This window comes from Pyrus communis, chromosome 1 (genome assembly GCF_963583255.1).
Source record: "Pyrus communis chromosome 1, drPyrComm1.1, whole genome shotgun sequence".
NCBI classification, from domain to species: Eukaryota; Viridiplantae; Streptophyta; class Magnoliopsida; order Rosales; family Rosaceae; genus Pyrus; species Pyrus communis.
The window spans coordinates 5,433,955-5,451,886 of NC_084803.1; the positions used below are offsets into that span (position 1 = coordinate 5,433,955).

Here is a 17,932-nt window from a genome sequence, read left to right on the forward strand (position 1 = left end):
GACAAGGGCCCGTCTGGAAGTGACTCCCAGAGGGCCAGAATCACTTCCGAGGAAAGCACTTATCCCATAAAGTCACTTAACAGTGGTGCTCCTCTCAGAAGTGATTCTAACAATCTCAAAAGTTGTTTTGGTATCATGATATTAAAATTGATGTTATATAAAACTTGAGCCCTCAAAGAAGAGGTACAATCGATTTTTGCTTCTTATTTTTTGTTGGCAAAACGAAAATTACAATCTTTCTAGTGGTAGTAGAGATGGGACCAAACTGAATACAAATTATTAGTGGGAAAAAAATGGTAGTTGATAGAAGTTGCAGGCTGCGAACATTGCGTATTTAACGGTAGCTTCTGTAGCGCGGGCTGTACATGCAACTCTCGGCATACTTGACGAGATCTTTTGGTCGAGGCAGATTAGAAGCCAGACCTGAAAACCAAATCGAATACGAGCTTCAGTAAATTGTGTTACAATACAGTGCTTGTTCCGAGTAGGACTTGTGAAAAAAGGAACTTACCGAGTTCATAGACCTTAGCAGCGACTTTAGCAGCAATGTTGGCTGATATCTTTCTGATGTTGGTAAATGGTGGGTAGATCAATCCTTTGGCGTAGTGTTCCTCGGAAACTTGCATAGCCAGAGCTTCAGCTGTTGCGAAATCAAAATGATGAGAGGATTTTCACAAATAACAAAGATGAGAGCGTTGATTTGAAACTTGTCGTTCGAGTACTTACAGGCTGCCAGAAGCATGTCATCGTGTACGCGAATGGCACCAGCCATGATCAATCCCAAGCCAAAACCGGGGAATATGTAGGCATTGTTTGCCTGAATGACATGGTTAGGGGAAAGTAAGATGTTATTTTTTCAAATGAAGAGTGATTCGCAGCAAAATGGTTACTTGAGTTGGAAGGTACAAACCTGGCCAGGCACTAGGAGTTTGTTCTCGTATTCGACAGGGTCAAATGGGCTTCCACTACCGAAAATTGCTCGACCCTTCGTATGTGCAAAAACGATATGATTGTTAAACAGGGTTCTGCTGGCTTATATAGCCGCATTATAACCCAAACGAAACTTAGAGAAAAGAGAAAGGGAAGGAAAGAAAGAGCGTATTGATTACCTTGGTCCATGTGTAAGCTTCTTCAGCAGTACACTCAGCTTGCGATGTTGGGTTGGAAAGTGCAAGGATAAGTGGTTTCTGCATGCCAATCACCAGATCAATGTCACTTGCGTTGATCATCGTATATGAGAGAGAGAGAGAGAGAGAGACTGAACCTCATTCAAGGATGCCATGGTCTCAACAACGTCCTTCGTGAATTGTTTTCCCACACCAGATGTTCCGATCAGCACTGTTGGCTTGATTGCCTGATGAATTAGGGAATGTGTAAGATAACAGGAGGAGAAACTATTGAAAGATAATGTGTTATTAAAGTATATTCCGCACCTTCACGGCGTCTACAAGTTGCTTTATGGGTTCATGATCATGAGCCCAAGGCTGCTTAAAGTGTTGAAGTGATCCTAGGCGAGATTTAACAATCAATCCCTGCAACGAATATGTTTCCCCGGTTAAAACCAAAGCCAACAAATAAGAACAAATAAGAACAGGAAAAGATAAACTAACGCTTATAATCGAAAGGAAGAATTCAATCAGATTTTAAGTACCTTAGAATCCACAAGCCAAATCTTCTTGCGGGCTTCTTCCAATGGAGCGCCGGTCTGCCATGATGTAAACACATAGTTAAACACAAATTCTTAACCGAAGAAACTGTTTTCGGGGAGAGGAGGCAGAGTTGAGGTAAGCAAGTTAATACCTTTTTTGATATCTCAAGAGCTATAAGCTCTGCTATACCGGTTCCAGCCTTCAGTAGCCAAGAAGGAAAAGTTAAAAACAGCATCCAAAAACCAGTGCATTTTATGAACATACAGACTCTCAGCCTGAGTAGTTTTCGAGCCTCACCTCTCCAGCACCAAGAAATAAGAAAGTATGGTCACCTAATGTTCCGCCAAGTAATTTCAAGGAAGCGATGAGCCCTGCTAAGACCACAGATGCTGTTCCCTGAACCAAATTGAAGGAAAATAGTTTGTAAACATCCTGGAAGCAAGATTATTAACTGTGAAAAGAAGGTCTAATGTGTTACCTGAATGTCGTCATTGAAGACAAGGTGAGTCTTGCTGTATTTAGACAGCAGTTCAAATGCATTGTGGTTTGCAAAATCTTCGAACTACAGAAGAAACAAGTAACAGATAGCAAACGATATTCAGAGAGTGATGAAACCAGGAGGACAGAACTCAGAATTTCCATAAACCGAATGACATGAAAGATTAGAAAGACTTCTACCTACCTGAACTAGGACTTTCTCTCCGTAGTTCTGCTTAACTGCAGTCATGAATTCTTCGAGAAGCTCTGCATATTCCTATATCATAAAGGTAAAAGACCACCTCAATTTTATAGACTCTGTATTTCACATGGTTAAAACTTGAAACAACTGTGAAAGTGAAACAAAAGATATAAGGTGAAAAAAAAAAAAAAAAAACAATATTTAACCTGTCCAGTTGCTCTCCTTTGCTTTAGCCCAATGTAAAACTCATCATTCAGCAACTTCTTGTTGTTTGTGCCAACATCGATGGTTATAGGCAAGCACTGTAAACAAAAACACAGATTTTAAACTTGCTGGAAGTATAGGCAAAATTTTCTGTTGCTTGTGTTGTTGAACTCAAAGAAAGGGGGCAGCAGTGTGGAGATGCTTACGGCTGAAGGAGGAACTCCTCCGAGTGCAGTATACAAAGAGAGCTTTCCAACAGGAATCCCCATGCCCTGAAAAATTTCGGAACATTCATGTCAATTAAGGTGACAGTGATTCAACCAAAGACAAAGGTAACAATTCCAAGCGAAATATGTACATGCGTTAAACGGAACAGTTCCAACATAGTATACACACATAACGACTGCGTAGAATCTGCATCAAATACCTGGCAGCCAAGATCCCCGAGCCCCAAAATACGCTCACCATCAGTCACGACAATAACTTGAATACCCCTCTCTGGCCAGTTCTTTAGTACTTCAAGGATCTTTCCCCTGAAAAATTTTATCGCTCAATATATGCTTGACAGGTATGCAACTAATCATGAGAGATGAAGTAAAAACGTGATCAGATGGTCGTACTTCTCTTTCAAACTGATGTAAAGACCCTGTGGATGCCTGAAAATGCTCCCATATTTTTGGCAAGCCTCACCAACTGTTGGCGTGTACACGACAGGAAGCAGCTCCTCAACATTATCAATCAAAAGCTTATAAAACAGTCCTTCATTTCTCTCCTGCGCAATAAAACAAGAACGGTGCCAGAAAAAGAAGCGAAAATTAATGACAACGAACCTGTTTGATAACAGTTGCAGTTTACAATGATCCACTGGTATAAGGCTTGTAAAGCAATAGATTACCTGAAGATCCATCATTGCAATGTACCTATGCAACGGAACTTCATATTGGCGAAGATTTTGCATCAACTTCTTCTCCTGATGATCGAAATTATGACACGAAGTTTAGCCGAAGATGAAACAACGAAAAGGAATCATTGAAAATGAAAGAAAATGATGAAAATGAAGTTTGAGGAAAGGTCGTTTTGCAAACCTGAAGCTCCTGAGTCAGGACGGCTGGAGGCAGAAGGCCGCGCAAGTAATGCGCATCTCTCTCCTTCTCTGTGAAGGCAAGTCCTTTGTTGTAGTGTGGATCACGCAGCAATGTGTATCCACTGTAACATATTTAGATTGCAGAAGATGCATTAAAAAATAAATCAAATTCTGCATTTTCAACTTTCTGGGAATTGATTCATTAACTAGAAACATGGTTTCAGCAAGTACGGAATGAAAAGAGAAAACCATTTTAAAGATAAGTTTTTTTTTTTTTAATTCCAGCGTATTCTTAACGTAATCTAAACTACGGAAAGAGAGATTCGAACTTGATCCAAAGTGGATAGCTTGGGAAACTTAGAAAAGGAGAAAATCATAAAATCAGATTATCTCAAATAACCAAACAAGAAAAGAATAAAAATGGTGATCCCAAGCCAATAAAGCTCTCGCTTTGCGAGGGTTACGTAGCCTTACTCTTACTTTGTAAAGAAACTGTTTCTATTACTCGAACCTGTGACCTTTCGATCACAAATGAGCAACCTTTTCGTTGAGCCAAAGCTGGCTCTCGTACCAATAAAAGAATAATTTGGAAAAATTTGTGACTGAAACTAAACATAGTTTGATTAAATAAAACAATTAAAAAAGGTTCAGCCATTTGATACTTTCTGGAAAATTAACTAAAATGAGCCTCAAAACACAAAATTTGCCCGGAAAAGGAGGGGGGAAATTTAGACAAAACTACAATAAAATTAGAATTTGCATAGGACAAAAAAGAAAAAAGAAAAAAAGAATCATGCACACAGTTGCGGACAAAAATTCATAACATGGAAAAAGAAGCTGTGTGTGTTTGTTACCTAGCAACCGAGGCAGTCCATGGTGTGAGAACCTGATCTTCCGTGGCACAATCCTCACCGTACACGTCCTCAATACCTCCACCAAAGCCAGCCTTACTTTCCACATCCACCACTGAGTGGCCACCACCGTTCCTTATCTCTTCCACTACGCTCCCCATCAAAGCTCCGACCTTTTTCCGATCTCTAAATCCAAAACCCACCAATATCCTCCTCTGCAAAACGCAATGCAGTCCTCCAATGAAACCCAGAAAGCAAAAACAACCCAGAAAACAGGCAAAAGATGCAGACTTTCTTGTGTTTTGCAAAACAGGAATCCAAAACCTGCGTTTTATAGGACTATAAAAGGTGGGATTTGGGTCTTACTTCCTACCCTTTGTGGAATTACAGAGGGTTTTTGAAAATAAGGTAGGTTTCGTTGTCAAAGAGAAGAACAGGGTCTAACAACGTGTGCTGCATTATTCAACTAATCATACAATAATAATAATAATAATAATAAATTCAATATATTTTGATAATTTTTAAAAAGGGTGTGTATACCAGAAAATTGTGTCTCTTCAGCGACATCATATTGGAGGGTCTGCCAAATATTACTATGTCTCCTCCTTCTCCACAGACTTTGTAGGCAGAGAAAAGTGGATTCCTTTCTTCCCAATCAAATCCCTTTTTTTCGATAAAAATAAATAAATAATTCTCCTTCCTTTTTATATGAAAACAAAATTATAACAGGTCAAACCAAACAACTTAAAACCACACCTCAAACTCATTTCATTACTAAATTCTCACTAAACAATGAAGTAATGATTTATTTCGCTAACACATTCTTTAATACAGGTGATTCTATGATATGATACAGTGATAATTAAACACTATATAAGTAGAAATTACACAATAACAAGATGTCTTCATATACCTAATAAATCATCAACCGAAAAAGCTCTTATCATTGTCGACAAAATGATTTTTGACATCATGTTTGTCCGATACATAATTTGATCAACTACTAAATTAGGATTTTGTTAGGGCTGCTTTTAGCGTTCGTTGGTGGATATCATTCGTTGAACGCTAATATAAAGTAACAAGAGTTACCCTTGCGCACAACTAATTTGTCCCAACTACTCATTTAATTTATTAATTCCCACCATAGAATTATTATTATAATTATCATTTTGGTTGTGCTTCCAAAAACAAAATTGCATTATTTTGATTGATTTTTTCCATTTAATTTCATATGCTATCAATTCTGCATCTTCATCCGCGACTACTATTGATTGACTTGGCTCCTATCAACTGAGAGTAACTTACATGGAATAGATTTACTGTCACATGACATTTCGATCCAATAGTAAATTGTCATATGGAGAAAAATTTGCACATAACAATACATTATTGAACAAAAAAAAAAAATCACATGACTGTGAATCCGTTCAATATAAGTCATTCTCCTACTACTTTACCATAACGCTCATCACTTTTTCTTCATGATTTGATCACCATATGCCATTATTTTCTCCGCGTAATGTCTACTTTCTTCAACCTTTTTCATTCCTTAAATTTTTCATTTTCAAACAAGATCTAGAATCATCAACAAAGGGAAAAAAATTTACTTTATCGAAATTGAGTGAGTCTTGGTAGTAGTTAAATTACTCCTCTTTAAAAGAAAGACAAAAATACTTTCCAGCGTTCTTTGTGGGTAAATGAGAAAAGAATTTCTCGTATTCATACGGAGAATAATTGTTATATAGTGTAAATATGGCAAATCAACACATTAAATCGTTAATGGATACTTGTTAAAACCCGCTTAATTTGATATTATTGTAATATAAATATGAGGTTGTGGTGATAATGATGTAAGATGAAATCGAACTAAATGGGGTTTTATGAGTACCTATTAACAATTCAATTAGTTGATTTGCTATATAATATAATGTATACTTGTCACTTAGTACTATAGTCTGGTGGTATTCTTCTTCACTTGTAAGTGAGAGGTTTTAGGTTCGATTCTCACCAAAGGTGAATTTGAATCACATTATTGCTAGCCCATTATGAGGCTTAGCTACTTTCACACCCCCTTAGTGTAGATAATATCGTTTGTTAAAAAAATATATATATAATGTATCACCTTACGTGTTATAATATAATTAAATGATATATATATTTTTCACTTCTATAGAATATTATGGAAAAACAAATACTATTGTTACCGAAAAAAAAAAAGAATATTATTGAAAACAAATACGCATAATATAATTTGAGTGAAAGAATAATATCACGGTGTTCTAGGTTTTTAAAGGAAAAAAAAAAGTAACTGGTGGTTTCGCCACGATAGTTCATCCTTCCAGATACTAGGAGGACTCACATAGACACTTTAGTCTCCTCATGGTCATCATGCGATTCACCAGCTCAAAAAATAGAACATAAGATGTGCCATGAAATATAGATTCAGAATTCGTCACAACTACTAGTTAGGTCTAAAATTCTTTGTGCAAGTGGGTGAATATGTTATGCATGTATATAACTCTATGTAGACATTTGCATTCTGACTTTCTGAGGTGGTGACTGGTGAAGCTATATCTGTATGAAGTCCACGTCAGTCTGTCGTGCCTTTGGACCAAAGCTCGAAATCGTGAACGACGAGCACTTTCATTTGTGGAATTTGACCGAGACCTGTCCAACATTTTTCTTTTCCTACCTTTGCAGATTTTCATTTAATTTTAATTATTTAATTAAGTTATTTGCTTATTTGTTTGTATTATATGCCGTACTCATGCAATCAGCTAATCACATTTGAAGAATCTCATTTTAACAAGAAATTACTGTATTGTATTTGTCTAGTAGTGTGTAATCAGTACACTTAAAAATGCGTATTATAACATAAAGTCTCGTTTTGTGTTTCGAATTGACTTGGTTTTGATAACTAACTAATTTTAATGAATTTTGAACGACGAGATGTATGTTAACTTGCATATTTTGTCCAAATTGAAGATGGAAAATAGATTAATTATGAATAAAGCTTATTTTGTGAGTCCCTTTTAGTGAGGATTAGGAGCGCTGAATGTTTTTAATGCATCTTTTACCTTAATTTGAATAACATACACAAATGAGTTTTTTTTTTTTTTTTTTTTTTGAGAAATTAGGTTCCCATCCTTATTTTTTATACTCCATTGATTAAAACCTTATTTCTTTTCAAATTTTGATCAAGGTCCTTCGGTTTTAATAAACGCCAATAATTATTCAAAAAAAAAAATTTATATGTCAAGATAATTAAGTTTTATTTTTAAATATATTCATTTAGTGTTAGAAACGTTACATTTGATATATTATATTTATGGCTAAACTTTTTATCACATATTTCTATTTTTAGTTTGTACCCATTTTTAATTTGCAACCATTTTTTAAATTGTACCAATTTTCTTTTAAATTTTAATTTGCACCCATATATTACTTTCTTTTTGTCCCTTATTTTTTTTAAATTTTATTTGTACTCATAATTTTTTTAACCTTTGTACCCATAATTTATTTATAATGTACCCTTTTTTTTTTTTTTTTACAAATGTACCACTTTGTTATATGAAAAATGCATCTCTATTTTTTTTGTAAGTACCATTTTTTTATGTAAAATGTACCCATTTTTTAATGTAAAATATATTTATTTTTTAATCTAAAATGTACCACTATTTTTTTTTTTTTATAACACCCCACTCCCCTGGGCGACCACATCACCCAGGGGAGTGGGGTGTTACATTTTTAATAAAAAATGTGCTCAATATTTTCTATATAAAATGTACCCACGTTTTTATGTAAATACCAACTTTTTATATGTAAAATGTGGCCAATTTTAGTATATAAAAAAAATTGCATTTTTTTATAATCTAGAATGCACCCGTAAGCAATTTCGAATAATTAAATTGGTAGTGTAAATGAAAGCAAAAAAAAAAAAAAAAAAAAAAAGCGGCTGAGTCTTTATTGGTATTATTGCATCTCTTTTATTATTATGTCATTTAATTAGCATGAGAGAAACTTCAATCAAAAATCTAAAATCCAAACTAACCCTTTTTTTTTATTCAGCATTTATTGAATCTAATGATTTATTCAAATCAAATTAATTATAAACATCAAACGTGGCATATATTTATTATAACACCACGTGATTATGGAGAAATTTTTCATGTACTCAAAACACGAGCCAGTTATTCCATGTCATAATACAAGTAGAGAAACAATAAAAAAATATATTATCCTCTCCATTTGTGTAATGACCTATAATATACCGACTCGCATTGTGAACATAGTGAAAAATTTGTCATTATGATACAATCTGATCCAAAACCGACTGCTCTTTAAGCCCAACATTGCACTTCAGAACCCAAGTTGGTAAGAACACCGGCAATTATGAACATAGAAAATCCTTTTATTTTCACATATACCTACTCCAACACGTAAAAATATGACTTAGACTGCTAATTTTGGGTCACTCGTGACTTCATGAGTCCGTCGTTCAAAGATCAAAAGTTTTTTTTTTTTTCCTTTTTGAAGCAGGTCAAAAGTTTTATGCTGCATGAGAATATCGTACCCACACCAATCTCTACGGTTTGAAGCTTGTCACAATCCAGTCTGCATAGTAAAATATTGTCCGTTTTGGGTCATGTTTTCACGGATTTGTTCTTAGATTTCCATCCAAAACGCGTCTCACTATAGGGAGATGGGCATGTACATATAAGGCATATCGCCTCCTCTCTCCCGGGCAATGTGGGATCTTACAATCCACCCCCCTTAGGACCCTGACGTTCTCGTCGTCACACTTCCGCCCGGGGGGGGGGGGGAGAGGGCTGTGTAGCTTTGATACCAAATTGTCACATCTCAGGCCACATAATAAGATATTGTCTGTTTTTTGGTCACGCCCTCACAGATTTATTCTTGAACTTCCACCCAAAATGCGTCCCACTATAAAGAGGTGGACATGTACATATAAGGCACATCACTTCCTCTCCTCCAGACGATGTGGGATTTTACAAATATGCTCCTAGTCATTGTGCAAAGTCCAATCAAAATATAAAAAAAAAAACCACCTCATCGGGTTAAGGAGATTTCAAGAGCCTACACTACCTTGTCTCAAACCTTTGTGATTTTGTCTCTGATGACAGATCCTTAAGATAATGTGCGCAACTTTATATGTGACTCAAGAAAATTGAAGCATTGGTTTTTAAATTTTAGTCGAATTGGAGCTTTACATTTAAAACTAAAAATTTGTGGGTATTGATTATATAATTTATCACAGTGTGAATCAATGGTAATTTTGGATAATTTTGTTAGAACTTTCATCCCATATTTGCCCATTTGAACCCTTTATTTTAGATGAAAATTTTAACAGTGTTACTTAAAAGTACCGTTACTCATACTAAGACAAGTTCAAAACCAATTTTTAATTCGTGGATCATAACTCTAATTAAACCAAAATCCAAGAACAATGCTCTAATTTTTTTTTTTTTTTTTTTTTTTTGTACAAACTCCAATAAATTCAACTTTAAAATTGGCATCGATCGCACCTAACACCAAACTCAAGCACATGCCTGTATGAACATGAATGATGAATGGTAGCTAACATCCTTAAAATAGTTGTTGCCTAACATCCGAAACTACCCACAAATTAAGCTTTGTCAATTCTTATGTATTTGCATGTTGTATAATATCATAGTGGATAGAGTGTTGAGTTTTCATCCATACATCTTGGGTTCAAAATTTCCCGCTTTTAAATTATTATAATAGTTGCTAAATCTCTCATCCCCTTAATATAATAATAAAAGTCTTATGACTTGATCCTTCTATCCTAAGCACTAATTCTTACTCAAGTAAAACGAGATGGAGTTAAATCTTAAATTTTTATATTAGGGAGTCCGAAACGCAACGAATTAAAAAAAAAAAAATCATATTAACTTTGCTACTACATATATAATTAGACACCAATGGCGCGTTTGCTAATCCGTAATCAAATTGAGAGGAATTGAATTGAGGAATAATTAGATTGAGGAGGAATTGAAATGAGGTGGAATCAGAATTGGATTCATGTTGAAGTTGTTTACTAAAACTGTCTGGAATCGGAGTAGGAATGATGTTGAGTCCATATAAGTTGTTTACTAATTCACTTCAATCGGAATGAAAACTCGGTTGATTACTATATTGCCCTTACATAAATAAATTATTTTCACACTAATTAATTTAATTAAATTCTTAATTAAATTTATATAATAAAATGTATCTATATAAAAATATATAAATAGGTCTTATTTATTTATTAAAAGATGGCATAATGGGTGTCAAATGAAGGGCATTATTAGGATAATAAGAAACAAGTGAGGGCATAATTGGTAAATGAAATCCATTCCGGATTCCTCAAGTCACAAGGAATTGAAATACCTCTCTTATGTAGGGAGTCAATTCCTCCAAAATTAGGAGTTGGATTCCTTAATGCGTGTGGACCCCACATGTATTTTGATTCCCCAAGATTACGTAAACAAATGTGTATACCGTAATCAGAATCCAATTCCGTAAATTAATTCCGATTACGGGTACGTAAACGTGCCACAAATACTGGTAAACGCATAAGTACTATAAAATTCTTATGTTATACGTGCGTCACTAATCACTATTAACATGTTACCAAGTATCAACAATGTACAACGGTTGATGGCTATGGCTGTATATATTATTATTTTCTGGTTACAAAGACAAAAAGTATCAAATCCCAAATTTGTTGTGGTTATCTTATATTCACCTGCTGCAAAATATATTTTAATTAATCGGGTTCTTTGTTATTTGCACGTAAAAGCATGAAAGTATTAATTTGTTTGGCACTAACCACTGATTAGGACATTAACCCCTGAATAATGTACGAATTATTAAACAAATTTTTTTGGCGTGAGCTACTAGTTCATAATCTTTCAAATGTGCATAAGGACTTTCATAAAATAATATACTTACTTTTTGACTACCGACCATGAGCCCAAGGTTCCCAAGCATGAGCGGATGTTTGGTGGATTTATTCAATGGCAAGCACTGGCAGAGCTAAAATAGAATAGTTGGTTGTCCGTTAATAATTTTAACAACCCACGCATATTTGTATGTGTATCGTATTTGACTTAATTTATAAATAGGTAAGACAAACTAAATTACAAACTTCTCTTTAACTTCTATTTTTTTCTACCATCCATGTCTTCCTTTTCTCTCTTCTTGTGAGTGATTTTATTGTACTCACCAAATGCTTGATGAAATGCCTTAGTTGACAAGTTTTATCAGTCTTGAACATTATTCTACAATTTATTGTAACCAACCTTTACAAATCTTTACGTATCATAGTAGTTGTTGACATATGTTGGCATAAACCTTCTGCAGATGTTGGCAAAAATGGACATGTTCCTATCAAGTGCTCGACAAAATGGTCCAATAAAATTTTTTGTTGAAATCATTATTTTATTATTTAAAAATCATGGCTCTGCCACTAGTGCCAAGGGTGGATAGACTTAAAAAATCTCACTATTAAATTGGATTTTGCTCGTTCAATAGTTGGGCAACACAAGATGGTGCACTACAGGGATGGAGAATCGCAGATCTCCTTTAACCATTCATCATTTTCGGCTTTTCTCCCCTATTTCAAACTCATTTCACCCAATAAAGAAACTTAAGCAGAAACATCGCACCAAACTTTTATACCTTGCTCACTTAGAAAAAAAAAAAAACCTAAATCCGCCATTGTTGTCAAGGGAATCCTTTGTAATATAAACTATATGGTTATGCGACCAAAAAAAAAAAAGAAAAAAAAAACTATATGGTTATGTGTGAAAAACTTGTACATCTTGTCTAAGTTGGTAGGCTTTTAATAAATTATGCAGATAAATTTAAAACCCCCCAACAAGTAGGTTGTGAGTAATAATATATTTCTCATACTTGCTGATAAATTTAAAACGCCCCAACAAGTATGTTGTAAGTAATAATATATTTCTCATACTTGCTCTTCATATTTTAGCCCACCAAACTAGAATGTGTGACGTTTGCCACATTCTCTTGCATATTTACTTCTTATGACTATTTTGTTTTTATATTTTGTGTCCGTGATGGTGAAAAACGCATAGGAGAAAATTAGAGATAAATGAGAATATGTATGAATGACGGTGAGACAAAAAGACAAAAAAAATAATAACTACAAATTGAAAAATTAGATTATTTTCACTTCTAAATTTTTGTTTTCGCTCATATTTCGTCACCTTTCTCACATCACCCTTCTTCATCCATTCTTATCTTGAAGAACAATATTAAAATAAAAAGGTTTATTTTTAGCTACGTCTCCTGAAACTCCACTTTGATCTCATTTTGCCCTTTATAACTCAAAAATCACCACTTTACTCTCTGAAATTCAAAATTTGTTCCACTTTGACTTGTAGACTATTTCTTCTTCCTGAAACTTATAGGTTGCTCTCTAAAACAAATGTAGGACGCAACACCCAATAAGACTATGTCACATGTGCAATAAATTTGATTATAAATCTCCATTATGCGTTAACATTCAAAAATCAGAAAATATTAAGTTTAAAGAAATTAAAGAGATGAAAAAAAATAAAACAAAAGTTGATTAGCCTGATGCACCCAAATCAAATTCGCATAAGAAATTAATAAATATAAGACAATGTGAAGCAAAATTTAAGTTTCAAGTAGGGAAATAATGATTTTTGAGTTATATAAAATAAAATAAAACTAGAATTGAGTATTAAAGGGCGTAGCTAAACATAAGCTAAACATATGCTAAAGAAAAAACTAAAAACTAAAAACTAAAAGAGGCCTGAAAATACGAGACTCGTGAAATGGACGGGAGGTGAACACCCCTTCTGGGCTGGGATTGAGTTGGGCCTGTCAGAAACCCACATATTCCTGACAAACACCTGATTAGGGGGTGGGGGAGAGAGAGAGAGAGAGAGAGAGAGAGAGAGAGTGTGTGTGTTTTCCATTTCACTTTGACAAGACAAAAAAATAAAAAATCAGAATCAGAAAAGCCACTTTCCAATTTCTAGGGTTTTACAGAGAGAAACGGGAGAGTGGGAAAGCAATCAAATTCCACAAAGCTAGGGTTTCACAGAAAGAGAGAGAGAGTAAATGGACGGTCTTCGTCCCAGAAACAGAGAGATTTTCATCGGCTTTACGAAGGCCGAGGTAATGGATGCAAATTCCCCTCCTTTTTCCCTAATTTCTCTTAAATTTGATTTATTTTGGGTTAAATTCAATTGGGTATTGCTTGGTTATTGTGATTTTATTGATAATACAAGTGTGGATTTTGATGTTAGCCAAAGCTTCTGAGTTGTTCTTTTGAAAATATAGCACGCTTAATGTGATTAGCACTGCATTAGTGTTCGTTTAGCATTTTGAATTCGTAATTTGGGGATTATCTGATGAACTTACTTTGGTTTTTCGGTTTTTGTGATTGCGAGTAGACTGAAAAAATGGATAGATTGACGAGGGAATTAGGAGAACAGGTGCTGGAACGAGAGTTCTGTCAAAGTACTGCAAAAAGTTTTAAGTGAGTTTAATTTCATGCTTAGACTTTCATATCAAACTGATTGCTACTTTTCGAGTAATAGTTGGTCTAACTCCTACTTTGGTTTGTTATTTGTATTCAGTCGCTCCGCTGGTCGTGCTGGGAAACCTATCGTAAAATGGACTGAGGTTAAACATATTTATCTCTTTTTTTGCCTTTAATTTGATTCCATCTGTAGTTGCTGTTGTTTTTTACCATAAGGTGGCCTTGATTAATCATTTCTAAAACGCCCATTTTTCCAATTCTCTTAGGTGCAAAGTTGGTTCGAGAATAGGGTGAAAGAGTCATCAAACATATCCAGAAATCTCTCTGAGGAACAGGGACATTGCCCTTCAAATAAGGCACGCAAAAGTTCTCAAAAACCTAAAGGTGCTTCTCACAAGTGCTTGTTGCTTTTATGTCTAGGCTGTAGTACTATGCAAGCTTGTAAGGCTTTTGAAAACTGGTTAGATCTGACTGTTCTACGGTGAACTCATTTCATTATATGCAAAATTAGAAAAATAGTGAACGACCAGCCAACCGAGATTATTGAACTTTTTGACCTGTGCCACTAGTTATATACCGTTGTTTAGAATTTTTTCTTTCTGTTATCAACCAGCCGCTAAATGTCATATATAAGAAGTTATTTGAACTGTTTGTCTTTCACATAATATCATTTGTAAATAATTGACAAATGTCCATTTAAAAGCAGAAGAAGAGATCCCAGATGTATCAGAGTTGGAATTTGAGGCAAGGTCGTCAAAAGATGGGGCATGGTTAGTACAAACAAGGATGACTTTGTCATTGAAATTTTGGTCCCCTTACGTTTTTTCATGTTGGATACTTCAGTTTGTTGTTATTGCTTCTATAACTTTTATCTTGTTGGTTATTGGCATCTTTTGTTGCAAAACCTTGTGCCTAATTTGGCATGCTTAGAAAACTTGCCATTTGTTACAAATCATGGGAAGATTGATATGGGGCATTTGATTAAGGCTGTATGGAATAAATGATCATGCGCACCTAACTAACCTGCAATGGTACAGGTTTAATGCCTTGAAGTCCCTTCAGCAACTGCATTCTTAAGGCAACAATTAGTACAAAGTTTGAAAATATAATGAAGACTTAAGTATAGTTTCAATGTCCCCGATCCCTTTGACTTCAGTATAGCTTCACCTCAAAAGTCCTTTTTCTAGTGTAAAATAGCTATCCAAACGTAATTCTTTATTTAAGTCTCATCTCTCGTTGGTAATACTATATCTGTACGCTTTAATTGAATGTGAACCTCAACATGACATGTTTTGATCATGAGATGCTTTCTATCCTTCTCCTCCGACCCCCTCAGTCCTTCTCTCTCTGAATCTCTTATATGACTTTGCCACAGGTATGATGTTGAAAAGTTCCTTGCTCACAGATTCCCTAGTACGGGGGAAACTGTAAGTATTTAAGTCATAACTTATTGCTCTATTCATGTATATATTGCTTCCGATTTACATTTTTGTCTGAATTTTGAGTAACTGGAGAGTTGGAGACCTCTTGGATTTAACAGTGTACAACATACATAAATTCATTAAGTGACTTTTGTCATTTATTAAAGGAAGTTCGTGTCAAATTTGTTGGATTTGGAGCCGAAGAGGATGAGTGGGTTAATGTAAAAAAAGCCGTGCGGGAGCGCTCAGTACCACTGGAGCATTCAGAATGTCATACATTGAAGGTTGGAGATCATGTCCTCTGCTTCCTGGTAAATTTCAAAAATCTATTTTGGTAATAACCTTACCGTCATATCTTTCAAGTTGGTAGGCTTTTACATTTTGGTGGCTTGGTTATTATTAGGAGAGGAGAGATCAAGCAATCTACTACGATGCCCATATTACAGATATTCAAAGGAAAATGCACGATGTAAGGGGCTGCAGGTGTCTTTTCTCAATCCGCTATAATCACGACAACAGCGAGGCAAGTATTGCTAATGTTTTTCCTTTTTCAATTCAGTCTTAAGATATATAACCGTGATCTGATGATGCTTAATATCATCCAGGAACGAGTTCGTTTGAGGAGATTGTGTCGTCGGCCAAAACATTAGATGTTTCATGCATTGTCCAAGTTTTTCACTTAACGCCAGCTCAATTTTGTCAAGCTTTTTTGTACTGGAGCTGTGCGAGGGCATGAACGGGCGTGGGCACTTTGCAAGAGAGACAATGCATACTGGGTAGTCGATATATGGCAGTCTGTTGCTTGTGGATTTGATGGATCACCAGAACCCATTAATGTACAGGGGAGTCGATGTTTGCGAGTCTCCGAGGTTGTGGCTTTGATGGATCACTGTAACCCTTTGGTAATCTAGGGTTCTACCATATGTACGAATACGGGTATAGAAAAGGGGGTCAATTCGTGACATACATTTTTGGGTGCTGTGTGAGAAAATGGGTGTGGTAACACATTGTAGTGTAAATCCCAAGTTCTGTTATTGTTTCTATGCAATTAGAAAACCATCCGACTTGTGCTCTTTGAGAGTGTTGTCTGCTGAGATTCATTACATCTTTTGCCATTTGGAAGTCGTCTGATCATTTATTATAAGTTTCATAAGTGACTGACTTTCAAGACATACCGAGTTTTTCTACTTGGAAGAACAAAAATAATTCTGATGTGGGTTTGATCTCCCACCGCCCTTCTCCCTTAACAACCATTTGTCTTACTAACGCCATTGCTCTACTCAAAACATTGAGGGGGCATTTGTTTGCCCTCACTAAGTTGGACTGGACTGGATTGGACTAGTTATTAGTCCAATACTGTGTTTGTTCCATGCTGGGATTAACATTAATGAGACTAAATGGGACTAGCATGGACAAAATCCTTCACTAAGAGGTCTTAGCGAGACCCCCCAATAACCATGAGACTAGCTAAGACTATCCTCTCTTTCTCGTCCTCGTCATGCTCAACGACCACTCCCGACAGACTCCTCGTCATCTCCGGTCACCTATATCAATCATTAACTTTCCGACTCTCTTTCAGATCCATTTCACAACCAACTTTCATATAAAATATACCAAATTGAAGTTGGGAGTGACAAGATTACGATTTTACCTGAATCGAGGCCAAAATGTGATCAAATGTGGCCGGAAAATGGCCTGGAAGTGTCGGCCTGTTTGGGCTTCTTCAAATCCATGACAGATTCGAGCATTCAAAGCTAAGATCTCGGTCCAGGGATGTGATGAATTTTTTGGCGGTGCTAACTTCATCCAATTTAACGAGGGTAGGCCGGAAAACACATCGGGAAACCTGCAACTCGTCGGGAAAATTGGAGCCGTGAGGTTCCGTTCGAACAACACATAACTAGAGAGGGAGGGAGGACAGAGAAATAAAGACTGGAATCAATAAGGAGTTTGACCAGGAATGAGAAAGAGACATGAATTGAGAGGTCTAAGAGGAAAAAAAGAGGGAGAGAGTGGGACGATGAGAGAGGAGGAAAAGAGTGGGACGAAAATGGTAGGAAAAGATGGAGAAAAAAATAAGATCATAATAAAATATTAATAATTTATATATTAAATAATATAATATTAGAATTTGTTATTATCCAGCTTCTTAGTCCAATACTGCACCAAACGCTTCACTAAGTTAGTTCAGTTTAGTCTATTCTAAGCCAGTCCAGCTTAGTCTTTGAAGCTAATCCAATCCGAGATAGTCTGGCGCAACAAACGCCCCCTGAATACACTATCGGCGCCTGGAACGGATTTCTAGCAACCAGACCATCACTGGAATGTCCTGCGCTGAGGATTGTTTAAAGGTCGGTTATGTTGAAAAGAGTCATTTAATACCGCAGTCTAGTGATATTCATCTTTACTTGTAAGTGAGGTTTTAGGTTCGATTTTCACCAAAAGTGAATTTGAACCATATTATTGCTAACCCATTGTG

The 17,932-nt window shown here is 35.5% G+C and overlaps 2 protein-coding genes across 5 annotated transcripts; one reads left to right on the top strand and one right to left on the bottom strand.

Moving 5' to 3' along the window:
• Positions 1 to 136: 136 nt before the first annotated feature.
• LOC137731716 (NADP-dependent malic enzyme-like) lies at positions 137 to 5,121 on the bottom strand. Its single transcript, XM_068470910.1, has 20 exons — positions 5,008 to 5,121; positions 4,471 to 4,682; positions 3,618 to 3,738; positions 3,428 to 3,502; positions 3,153 to 3,304; positions 2,960 to 3,065; positions 2,739 to 2,804; positions 2,535 to 2,630; positions 2,332 to 2,403; positions 2,128 to 2,211; positions 1,947 to 2,045; positions 1,801 to 1,848; positions 1,652 to 1,705; positions 1,434 to 1,532; positions 1,265 to 1,354; positions 1,110 to 1,187; positions 911 to 985; positions 727 to 817; positions 512 to 640; positions 137 to 423 (listed from the first exon to the last, which is right to left on the bottom strand). The coding sequence occupies exons 1-20, from the start codon at positions 5,035 to 5,037 to the stop codon at positions 335 to 337; spliced, it is 1,866 nt and encodes a 621-aa protein (XP_068327011.1). The 5' UTR covers positions 5,038 to 5,121; the 3' UTR covers positions 137 to 334.
• An 8,356-nt stretch (positions 5,122 to 13,477) lies between these two features.
• On the top strand, positions 13,478 to 16,549 carry LOC137748014 (protein SAWADEE HOMEODOMAIN HOMOLOG 1-like). 4 transcript variants are annotated; one of them, XM_068488124.1, is made up of 9 exons: positions 13,478 to 13,665; positions 13,944 to 14,029; positions 14,130 to 14,175; positions 14,299 to 14,416; positions 14,736 to 14,802; positions 15,408 to 15,459; positions 15,621 to 15,764; positions 15,857 to 15,976; positions 16,059 to 16,549. In XM_068488124.1, the coding sequence occupies exons 1-9, from the start codon at positions 13,609 to 13,611 to the stop codon at positions 16,101 to 16,103; spliced, it is 735 nt and encodes a 244-aa protein (XP_068344225.1). In that variant the 5' UTR covers positions 13,478 to 13,608; the 3' UTR covers positions 16,104 to 16,549. The 4 variants fall into 4 exon arrangements, with proteins under 4 accessions (XP_068344225.1, XP_068344236.1, XP_068344229.1 ...); XM_068488135.1 differs by having other exon boundaries at positions 15,621 to 15,737; XM_068488128.1 differs by having other exon boundaries at positions 14,739 to 14,802.
• The last annotated feature ends 1,383 nt before the right edge of the window (positions 16,550 to 17,932 follow it).